The 12431-nt window shown below is 33.3% G+C and overlaps 1 protein-coding gene across 7 annotated transcripts in view; it reads right to left on the bottom strand.

The window, feature by feature from the left end:
* Nucleotides 1-4296: 4296 nt before the first annotated feature.
* LOC306872186 (muscleblind-like protein 2a) overlaps nucleotides 4297-12431 on the bottom strand; it is a 64907-nt gene continuing 56772 nt past the window's right edge. For 2 of the 7 annotated variants that reach the window (XM_079420649.1, XM_079420644.1), the window contains 3 exons: nucleotides 12064-12099; nucleotides 10349-10443; nucleotides 4319-4527 (listed from right to left, as the gene is read on the bottom strand). In XM_079420649.1, coding sequence (XP_079276775.1) covers nucleotides 4513-4527; nucleotides 10349-10443; nucleotides 12064-12099 — 146 coding nt within the window. In that variant the 3' untranslated portion in view covers nucleotides 4319-4512. Of the gene's footprint in view, nucleotides 4528-10348; nucleotides 10444-11818; nucleotides 12100-12431 lie in introns of those variants that run through there. The other 5 variants (XM_079420648.1, XM_079420643.1, XM_079420642.1 and 2 more) reach the window with 3 other exon arrangements.

Raw genomic sequence — 12431 nt, forward strand, 5'->3', positions numbered from 1 at the left:
TTTTAAATGAAGATGGAAAATATAAAAGAAAAAAACTATTCCAAATATTAATAAAAAAAAAAAAAAATGGTTGACAACAGAAACGTGCAAAAAGTGGATTCTCCAAAAAAAATACCATGGTACAATCCCAAAACCGGTAGTTTCACACAAGCTCATGCAAATCAAACACAATCAAGCATTAAAACACACACCTGTCCTTTTTTCTTTCTTTATTTTGTCTCAATAGATTTTACACTATTTTTCTGGAACCAAAAACATTTGACTATATGACATAAAATAGCACATAATATATATGCACAAATAAAACATTTAAAATGGTTACATGAAAACTAATATTATCCAAAGAGGGGTTTATAATTTTCTTCTCATATTATCTCTGTGAATGTGTGTGTGTGTGTGTGTGTGGATGGGCTACTGCATTACTGATGGAAGTCAAGCAGCACAGCGTAAATACCCACAATCCCTTGAGAACGGTGTCTCGTCGCAAACAGGAAAGGGCATTGAAAAGCATCAACACCGTCAAACCTTTTGGCCTCTCAGTGACAATGCTTTAAAATAATAATAATCATAAAAAACTCTTACATTAGTTATAGGTATAGTATATATTCATATATAAATGGAGGTGAGAAGTAAGTTCAGTAGACCTGTTGACACCCTAGTACATATTAATAGCTCTGAAACACAATGGACTAAAGGTAAGGCAAAGTGTTTGGATACGCTGTGTCTGCTCAGTATATCAACTGATTCCAAAGTGCTTTTTCACCATCAGTCAACAACTGTTTTGTCCCACAACTCTGTACATTTCGTTTGGGGTGTAAAAAATCCCAAATTAAGGACAACCGTTACTTTCATCATGTGCAGGTTTTTTTTTTTTTTTTTTTATATATATAGTGTAGATAGAAACATTCAATATATTTCTTTTTTTTATTATTATTTTCTCAGGTTAAATTGAAAATAACTTCTTAATTTGACATAAATACCATGCAAGATGCTTACTGAATATTGAGTTCTCTGGTTAACTAAAGCAATAAAACAACCATCATTGATTCGTGTTGCCATACCATATTCATTGTGCATCGGTTTTTGAAATGAACATCTTACGGTTACATGAAATCAAAGTGCAATCGTTAATTCGTTTAAGTTGTTGAACAAACCAGGACAACTTTCATAAATAATATAAAAAAAATGATCTTCACGAGTACTTGAGATCCTTTGTCAATCTAAAACGGGGAAGGGGACGGGGCGCGGGTTAACCCAACACTAGAGTCGTTTCTTAAGTTACGTCACACTATTGTATCTGTGAGTATTTACTACTATCTTAAATGTTACACCAACAAAGAGGCCGTTAAATGCTACCGAAAAATCTCCTGGTAATATAATCTCGACATAAAATAGGAAATGTTCCAATATCTGCTTTACAATCTAATGTTTTACAGTGCTCTAGGAGAAAAAAAAAATCAACTTAATTACATCATTTACAAAAATACCAAAATTTAGTATTCGCAACTTTTTAGGTTGCCACAGCAACAACTTAATATTATTATTATTATTATGAAATAACTATCATACTACAGAGTTTTTTTTTTGTTGTTGTTTTTTTTACTTTTTTTTACATTTTAGTTGTTGTTTTTTTTTGGTAAAACATTACCTATACAATAAACATTTTTACATAACACAAGCAATGCTATAGCCTCGCTTACGCTACGACGCGGCGTCCCAAACGAGAGAGATCTAGAAGCGGCTCCTGATTGGCCGAGGACCACTGCTCGTAGCTAAGCCTGGCTTAATAAATTACATTCATTTTTAAAATAGGTTACACCATTGTTCTGTGTTCTAGTAGTTAACAAAACAAAATAAAGAATGAACAGAATGATAAAATATATTTAAATCACTTTCCACGTCAAAAATTACATTAAAACTGTAACTTTTGCGACAATAGCGAAAAAAACCCTAAAGGAAAAAAAATGACATGAAATTAAAAACAAAATGCTAAGACCAGTGCCATATTCCTGCGAAACCAAACGTCTCTTGGTGGATTGTCTGTGTTAATCGAGCACCATGAAAATACATGATGGTTCTGATTAGATCGTTAACACACTCGCACACACGCGCAAGCATGCAGATACACACGCTTCACCCATCACACATCAGGGAGGAAAAGAAGGCCGTGTGCGCTATTCCAGGTGAAACACCATCCAAATAAAAACTAAACGATGCTGTTAGATGAGTTGTTGTAGTAAGAAAATGACAGATGTGTTTGTTAAAGGAGCAGTTCACCCAAAAAAATGAAACTTTGCTGCAAAAGTCCTCACACTCAGGCCATCCAAGATGTAGAGGAGTTTGTTTCTTCATCAGGTTTGGAAAAAATGTGTCACTGCATCAGTGTCTCAGCAATGGATGCTCTGCAGTGAATGGGTGCCGTCAGAATGAGAGTCCAAACAGCTGAGAAATCTGTGCAGATTTCTCTCCTGATTCAGACTAAACCACTTTTTCACTGGAGGAAGCGTTATTATGGATTATGGACAGTTTGAAGTTAAAAATTTTATTGATCAATTTATTTCTTACAAACATGCAGCTTTTCACTTCTCAAGACATAAATTGATGGACTGGATTGGTGTGGATTACTTGTGGATTATCACGATGGAGCTGGAGTTAGTTATTATGGATTTTTTTTATTATTATGGATTTTTATGGTTTGATGTTAAAAACATCTTAATAATGGATTTTTCTCTCAAAAACATGCTGATGTTAATTGATGGACTGGAGTGGTGTGGATTACTTTGTAATGTTTTTATCAGCTGTTTGGGCTCTCATGATGACGGCACCCATTCACTGCAGAGCATCCATTGGTGAGCAAGTGATGAAATGATTTCTCCAAACCTGATGAAGAAACAAACTCATCTACATCTCGGGTTAGTACATTTTCAGCAAATGTTCTTTTTTGGATGAGCTGCCCCTTTAACAGACAGTCTTCAGACTCAACAACATAACTGGTTAAGAACACACCGCAATGACAATCGTTTACCAAACTCAAAACGTCACGCGTGTTACAGACATTGAGCTCCAAGTTTCTTACATTTCCAATGTCAACTACTCCAAGAAAGCATAAAAGCTAACATCGTACAACAAAACAAACATTCCGCCTATGCAGTCTCGCTCCGATTCTAGCAACATCAATATTGTGTAATGAAACAGACCATGATGTGCATGAAATGCATTTTTTTTTTTTGTTTTCATCACTTGTCTGGCCAAAATCATTTCGGGAGCTTCGCTTTGAATGTTTTTATAACCCCCAACCCCACATAAAATCATCTTCTCAAGATGCTTGCTGTGTAAAATAGATTTTTTTAGGCACTTCTACTGTTTATCAAATAAAACAGGATTATCGGCGAGAGCGCAGCGCCCTCCATTCACAACGCCTCAAAGATCGTCTACTGCAACGTTTCCCCTTCGTCGTCCTCGTCGTTTCCGTTCGCTGGGCACCGTGTGAGTGGGACTACGAACAGGCCCCAGACAATTTGGAGAAGAAGTCCGTCTCGTGTGAGAGTTTGTTTACAGCAGCTCTCCAGTTTAATGTAAGCCCTTGGCACGGGATAGAAGCCAGAGTCGACTCCCTGATGGCCAGTGTTTCCACAGACACATCGAAATCATTCAGTGTCCATTTAAAAACAAAAAAGGAAGGAGTAAAACACAGTCCTTTAGCAGAGATGCAGACAGAAACGTGGTTGCATGGCACACGGTTTGCCACATTTGCACTTGCGACGCTCACTGGTTTTTTCGACCGGTATGCGCTTTGTGTCCTTGTAAATCTTTCTTTGGCCAGTGGGGATGAAGAATTGGGAATAATATCTTTCCAAAGATAGATCGAGTCCAAGAAGGGAGGCGCATTTTGACTAGTAGACAATCTTCTGTGTGTCTGCCATTTGACATTCGGTGTTTTTGTGTATTAAAATAAGAAACAAAATCCCTCTTTCCCCTCTCTAGAGGGTGCATGGGGATGTTTAAGACATACTCTGCAGGAGACGTCCTCCCGTCCAAGACAATCAAGCACTTATTATTAAGCACTGTTTCTGACAGTGCAATCCATGTGTGTGTGTGTGTGTGTGTGTCCTCGCTCGTCGCTCACTCATTGTGCATTTATATTTAAAACAACCATGGGAGAAAAATACACATTATCTGACGGGTGACCGATCATTCGGATGAAATCTCACTTATGCCTCTATGAAACGTGCTGTACATTAACATACATATATATATATATATATATATATATATATATATATATATATTCATATATATTTTCTAGTCTTGTTTTTTTAAGTTAGAAACCGGTTGAGTCACCTCACCGAGCATAACAGGTATACGGTGTGTGTTTTTGTGTTCTGTGTGTTACGCTTTAGCATGCAGGTTGCTGTAGTTCTAAAGGGGAGGAGGGCAGGTCGTATTTACACGGGGATCTTTTTGGGTTTCTCAAAGCAGCTTCCTGACACCCCGTAGTTCCTCTTCGGTGGTTTACTTCAAGATGATCTGCGCAAACAGAGGGGAAAAAACACAAAACGGCATCTGAATATTAGTAAAGGCTCATTAAGCATCACAGTCGATCTTAAGTGCTCTGATTGACAGCTCCGTGACGTCTGCATGGTGTAACAGTGGTGTGTGTGTGGATGCAGACGGCATGAGCGAGGAATGTGCATGTTAATTACTGAGCGTATGCATGTTAATGTAGTGGTTATGAGCTCTCGTTTGTACAGTAGTGACTCAAATGCTCCCTAGAAAGTCATGTTTAGTGTTCTCAGGTGTGGAAAGCAGCGAATGCAAAGGAGTTGGATGAAAAGTAGGCGTCTTGTTTGAAAACGTCTGTTGAGGAAGAAAGTGGAAAAATACTTCAAAAATGAATATGCACTGTTGTTTAAAAGTTTGGGGGTTTAAAAGTCTCTTATGTTAACCAAGGCTGCATTTATTTCAAAAATACAAAAAAATGTTAAAAATATTATTACATAAAAAAAAACGTTTCTAAAAATGTAATTTATTTCTGTGATCAAATCTGAATTTCCAGCATCATTCCTCCAGTCTTCAGTGTCACATGATCTTCAGAAATCATTCTAATATACTGATTTGCTGCTCAAGAAACATTTCTGATTATTATTAATGTTGAAAACAGTTGTGCTGCACAATATTTTTGTTGAAACCGTGATACATCCTATTTTTCAGGATTCTTTGATGAATAGAAAGTTCACAAGAACAGCATTTATTAATCTTTTGCAGCATTATAAACAATCACTTTTGATAAATGTAATGCATCCTTGCTGAATAAAAGTATTAACAAATGTGAAAATATAAAAATACTGACCCTAAACTTTTGCATATATAATTTATGTATCATTTTAATATAATTTTAAGCCAACTTTTGGCAGTCCAATCTATGCATTCAATGCATACAGAAAATTTGCACACTGTTCACTTTATTATTCATAGTAGTATACTAGAATGCTATTCATATTCAATGTCCTTCTCAAACAGTCTCCGCTCATTTCGGTTTTGTTTCATGTGGGTACGTAACAGTATTTTGGTCTTTTTGTGTGTCGATTCATTATTATGTTCACAGACTGACATCCATCTGCCTTCAGTGTCAGGTTTTCGTTCTTCTGAACGCATGTTGTTTTAAATACCAGAGTAAAGTAAACCCATCAAATTGCATCATAAACATCATATGTGACCCTGGAGCACAAAAGCCGTCATCAGTAGCACAGGTATAATAGCCAACAATAGCATGTGTCAAAATTATACATTTTTCTTTTATGCCAAAAATCATTAAGATATTAAGATCATGTTCCATGAAGATATTTAGCATAAAGCATTTCTAAAAACTTAATTTGGACAACTTTAAAAGGCGATTTTTTTAATGTTTAGATTTTTTTGCACCCTCAGATTCCAGATTTTCAAATAGTTGTATCTCGGCCAAATATTGTCCTATCCTTAATCTTCAAAACATTGACCCTTATGACTGATTTTGTGGTCCAGGGTCACATATATCATTTATAAATAGTGTTCTGTTTTATGAAAGCTGGTCTAGTTTCCCAGTATAACTAATATATTGCCTGGATCCAAAACGTCTTGATTTGTATTACAGAAGTAGCCCAAGCCAAACAGTAGAAGCGCAGTGATCAGGAAGCATGTCACACCCTAGTTTAGTCACAAAATGTGGAAAGTTACTATGAAACACCATCAGCGTTGTGAGCAGAGCACTGAGACGAGGCGACAATGTGGAAGCTGCACCGCGGCATGATGGGAAAGCAAGGCCAGAGAGGGTTCATGCAGGTTACACAGAGCCCAATGAGACGATGGTGATGTAGAGAAGTGACTCTGTGTCGTGCTGGATCGTGATGTTGTATGCGATCAGGTTCAGCTAATACAACTGTTGATAATATATCATTTCTTTCAGACTACTGTATTTAAAGACCCCATGAACTATTTGACAAGCTGTTTTGTAACCTGGTTTGACATATTCCCTGTCGAATCTGAAGAATATATCAACAGCAGAGAAAAACACACAAAGCTGCTTCTGACAGATGGGCAACAAATAAATGAAGTAATGACAAACTATGATCTGCTACTTGCGATTGATAATCAGATGGAATATTTATTATATTTAATTTAAAAATAATTATATATTAGAATTTATATTATTTTATTTATAGATACGTCTTTTACTTATCAAAAGTAAACATGTTAATGTAAATACACATTAAAACAATAATACATACATTAAATTAATATTTTATTATTTATTTTTGACAATGTATTTATCAGTGGAAAATGTCATTAAATATAATAATCTAAATATATTAAATAATTTCATTTATATACATATATATATATATATATATATATATATATATATATATATATATATATATATACACACACACACACACAAATAACTATTGTAATTTATATAATCATAAATACATGTTTTAAAACACATTTTAAAAGAATAACAAATACATGATATAAATAATATATAATCATATTTTAAATTAATTTACCTATTTTATTACTTATTAGATATTTTATATAATAAAATAAGTAAATAATTATTTTCTTATCAATTATTCATATAAATAATATAACTATACATTATATTAATAATATAATTACATAATTCTGTACAGCTTTACATTTTTAAATTTGAATATCTGGTAAAAGTTTTTTTTACTACTTAAAATGATTTTAATTATATATTATTTATTAAAATATCATTATATCATGTAAATATACAAAATAATATACTCAATTACATTAATAACAAAATTATGAATTTTTTTATTTTTTATTTTACAGCTATGTGGTTATTTTGAATTCCATTATTTGAAGTAAGTAAATGGCAGAAATGCTATAGGGACGTAAGTTAATAAAAAGGCATCATATAATTTGACAGTGGTTTTAAGATTTCAATGTAAATACGCTCTGAATGAAATCCTGTCTAAATCCTTTGTGTCCAGGAGGAGGCACTGCTGCTCTACGTCTGACCCGTGAACTCTTCACAGACAGGCCAGGGACGTCCCATCCCTTCAGGGTCACACTGAACACTGAGAGTCAGTTCAGTAGATTATAACATGACCCGCGCTCATCTGCTTCAAGCTAAAATCGTCACTTCAGAGCTGCAGCAGTCAAGTGTTTATTTCGCCCGTGGTCCGTCGCTCTTCTCTCTCTGTGTCTCGGTCTCTCTCTCTCTCTGCATAATTAAAGTCATGTGTGAGATTAGTGCTGGCAGCGATGAGTCAGCGGCTGTCTGTCTGGGTCTGAGACTGACGCAAACAAACACTACAGAAAAGGCCTCTGTGTTCAAAAACCTGTATAACTTCACGCCAAAGAACAAATATCATGAGTCTCAAGTCATTTTGAATGGAAGCATGTATGATATAAATATTAATGTTTGTATAGTCATGCATTGTGTGTTTCAAGCCAACATGAACATTAAATTGGCTGTGTTTACTTCCTTAAATTTTATTTTTGGCTTGTTCATGTTTCCTAAAGAAAACATCTCTTTATTTTTTATTATTCAATTTTTCTTCTTGTTGAAAATCCTGTTTGACTCAAAATAATTAAATAATTTGAAACAAAACAAATAATAGATAATATAACAGCATATAAAATATAAATAAGCAATATATAAATTAATATATAAAACTATTAAATATCTACAAATATATTATTATTAAATACATAATATTGAGTTTTGACATTTACAGTATTTTAAATTAATTACTACTAACTACTAATAATCTCCATCATCATCATTTAAATATACTGTTGTTTTTAAATGGGCAAATAATTAAATTAAACAAAATGACATCATTATTATTTATTATTATTATTATTATATTTTAAAATGTTATTAAGTAAAATATTATTTTTAAAACCATTACTACTGATAATATGTTAATTTTAAACATGACATTTTCAAATACATTTTTGAGATTTTGAAATTTACTGTATTTAATTTTTTATTAATAGAAATATTATTATTATTTAAATAATATTTAAGAATTAGTTCAAGAATTAGCTTATATGTAAGCAAAACAATTTGTTTAAATATATTTCATTAGTTTAACAGTAGTAAATAGTTTATTATTATTATTATTATATTAATTTACAATGCTGTTGTTATTCAATTATGAAACATTATTAAAATAATAATAATAATTATTATTATTATTAATTAATGAATTTAAAAACAGTAAATTTCAAAACCACATCAAAATAAAAGTGAATATTTCACACACAGAGCACTCTTGGTTAGGAGTGCAAGGCAGTAAAAACGGCTGTGAACACAGATTCATGTTCAACATCAAAATTTGTGGCACTACATTGAAACCTAGTTGGTTATGAAGGATAATCTAATCAAAAACACTGCATGAACTACATCTTTAATGCTGAGTTAAGCCGGTGATGTCGTTCACTCTCCTGCCAGGTGGCGCTAAAGAGTCTGGCAGCGTCTGGCAGAAGCCCCTCAGGAAACAGGTTCGGTTTCACGTGAAAAGACTACAAATAACCCTGGACGTCCCAGTTCCTGATGCAGGCCTGTGAAACAACAGGAAATGCCGCTCGCTGACAGGAAGGCTCCATTTAAGAGCGACGGAAGTGGGAAAGCCCTTAAAGTCTCCTTACGTGACCCTCCGGCGAACAATACCCGAAGAACGGGAGCGGCCCGAGCGCGATGAGAACTCATAAAAGATGACAATGTTTTTTAACATCACATGTTGGGTGCATGTTTTTTTTTTTTGCTTAAAAGCAAGTGTTGTTTTTAAATGAGTGACTAATTAAATAAATGTCATGACATTATTATTATTAACAGATTTTAAAATAATATTATTAAAGTTAAAAAATTTTTTTTACAACCATTACTACTGATAATATCTCAATATTAAACATGACATTTTCACATTAAATAATAATTATTATTATTATTTTAATATTTAATAACAGTGTTAAACAGTAAATAATCTATTATTAATATTCATTTAAAATGGTGTTGCAATTCAATTAGTCAACATGATTAAAATAACAATAATAATAATTATTATTATTTTAATATATAAATTTAATAAGTGTTAAACAGTAAATAATTGAATATTAATATTAATTTAAAATGCTGCCGCTATTTAATTATTCAACATTATTAGAGTAATAATATTAATTATTATTATTTTAATACACTTATGAATTTAATAACAGTGTTAAACAGTGAATAATGTATTATTAATATTAATTTAAAATTGTGTTGCAATTAATCAACATTATTAAAATAACAATAATTATTATTATTAATATTTATGAATTTAATAACAGTGTTAAACAGTAAATCATCTATTATTATATATTAATTTCAAACGCTGTTGTTATTCAGTTATTAAACATTATTAAACTGACAGTTCGTCGGACGTCAGACTCTCTCCTACAGCAGCGCTTTCAGTGCAACTCACCTTCCACCTGCTTCCCGAAGCCCGAGATGGACACAGAGCGGCCGAGTACATGGAAATCAGACTAGAGCGGAGTGAGGCGTGTCTATTTTTAGCCGGTGTGTGTGTGTGTGTGTAGGTGTAGATGAGGAAGGATATCTTGACATCAAAACAAAGCAAGGACATGCAGAACAAAACGAGAAAATAATGCAACACAACACAACTACTATTTGCCAATGTGCAAGCTCTGAATAAGCACCGATCTGAGCGCAAGTGCGAGATTTTGAGATTGTGCGATCGCCATGGCGACCGCGGAATGAATTTGTAGCAAAGTGCTTATTCAGAGCTCAGGGATTCATGAAAGAAAGCTTTTAAAAGGAGCAAACCTGATTGGCTGGTGCTGTTGTTGCGTAGGGGACACTTGTGGCAGGAGTTGTTGCTGCAGAGACAGTAGCAGGCGTAGCACTGTACATCATGGGTACTTTTTCAGGAAGGGAACCATGGAAGCAATGAACAGGTAGGTGGAGCATTATGGAAACAGGTGTTTGGTTGGTTGGTAGGGTTTTTGTAGTTTGTTTTTTGGTGTTGTCGTTTAGCAGTGGTGTATATTACAGAGCAGCGAGCCATCGTTAGGTTAAACCAGCAGATGGCATGCAATCACGATGCAAAGCGAGAGAAGCATGGGAAACAAAACAATAAAATAACAAAAGAAGAGGAGAAAGGCTGATTATAATCACCTCAAGGAAATTTAACAGCATAATCAGTTGTACCCAGAGAAGTCTGGCTTGAGCGGTTAGTGCAGGTGATAGATTTACACGAGCTGTCAGCCCGCGACGGGCCACACTTCTTCAAGCATTGATCCTGCCATCTATGGCAAACTACACAGAATGTATTTTGTGTAATTTGTGTGCTCGTTTATGATCGAGTGGACTCTTTCTCTAGGAAACTGATCAAATTTCCCAATTGACTGTACACAAGACAATGTCTATTATTCACTTGGATCTGGTGTTTTCACACAAAGAAATGACTTTAAAATGACTGGTTCCAACAATTAACTGATAATAATAATCATTATAATAATAATAATAGTCACTGTAAAAAAAAATAAAAATTGAAAAGTAATAATATATATGAATTTATAAATTATATATAAAATATCAACTTTAAAAGACCACTGTAAAAATGTATATTAATAAAATCCACCAAAATGAATTTATATTGAATGATATATGTAAAATACATAAAATATAAAGAATTACACTTCAAAAAATATATTATTAATAATACTGTAAAAAAGTAAAATTTATATGAATGTATGAATTATATATAAATATATATAAAACTTTAAAATACCACTGTAAAATAATAGAAATATATAAAGAGAGTTTATATAGTTATAGTAAAAAAAAAAAAAAAAAATAAAGTGGAATTTGAAATAACTTACAATACAATGAATAACATATAAATGTAAAATGCATAGAATTCCTATAATTATAATAATGATGATAGCCACTGTTTGAAAAAATGAAAATTGAAATAATTTAAAACAAATTGAATACGAATATATCAAATATATAGAATTCCAATAATAATAATAATAATAATAATAAAAGCCACTGTTAAAAAAAATTCTAATTGAAATCATTTGAGATAAACTGATTAATATGAATGTAAAATCTATAGACTTACTATAAATAATAACAACAACAATAATATTAATAATAACTGTAATTAGAAATACAAACTTTAACAAACTAATGGATAAAATATACAGAACTACAATAATAATAATAATAATAATAATAATAAGTATATTAAATATGCACTTGAAAACTTTAAATTGCAAAACCCCAGAAAGAGAAATGTGAACATTTCAAACAAACAGAGCACGCTCTTGCAGGTGAACAGAAGCAGAATAAAGCAGAAGACAGATGTGTGATGGCGTTACTGATCAGATTCCATCAACAGGTGCTAATTTGGTATTTTGCGAGACGTGAGAGTCTCTGGAGCTTCAAATCACCTGTAAGAGCGACTAGATCTCTACGTGAGGTGGGGAAAACAGACACAGACAGACAGACAGACAGGAAGAGGAGGAACCTACCAATGCTGCTAGCAGGAGCCATGCACAGAACTGACCCTGTGACCATGCAGTGAAGAGTGGAGAGAGGTTAATAGGGAAGAAAAACATATTAGACAGAGAGCCAGAGATTCAGTATTCAGCATGCCATACAAATCCAATTAAGCTTGTCATTATAGATCGCTCGCTCCACCGTGTCGTCATTCCGGTAAAAACTCAGCGTATTCCAGGAAGATACACTGGATCAATATTCGCAAAGGGCCACAATGAGAGGACAGGAGCTTAGCGTTGTGAAATTAGAGCACAGGGAAACAGTGTAGGAGAAGAGGAAGAGGGCAACAGGGCTAAAAACCAGCCACACACACACACACACACACACACACACACACAAG

Source organism: Barbus barbus, assembly GCF_936440315.1.
Source record: "Barbus barbus genome assembly, chromosome: 7".
NCBI lineage: Eukaryota > Metazoa > Chordata > Actinopteri > Cypriniformes > Cyprinidae > Barbus > Barbus barbus.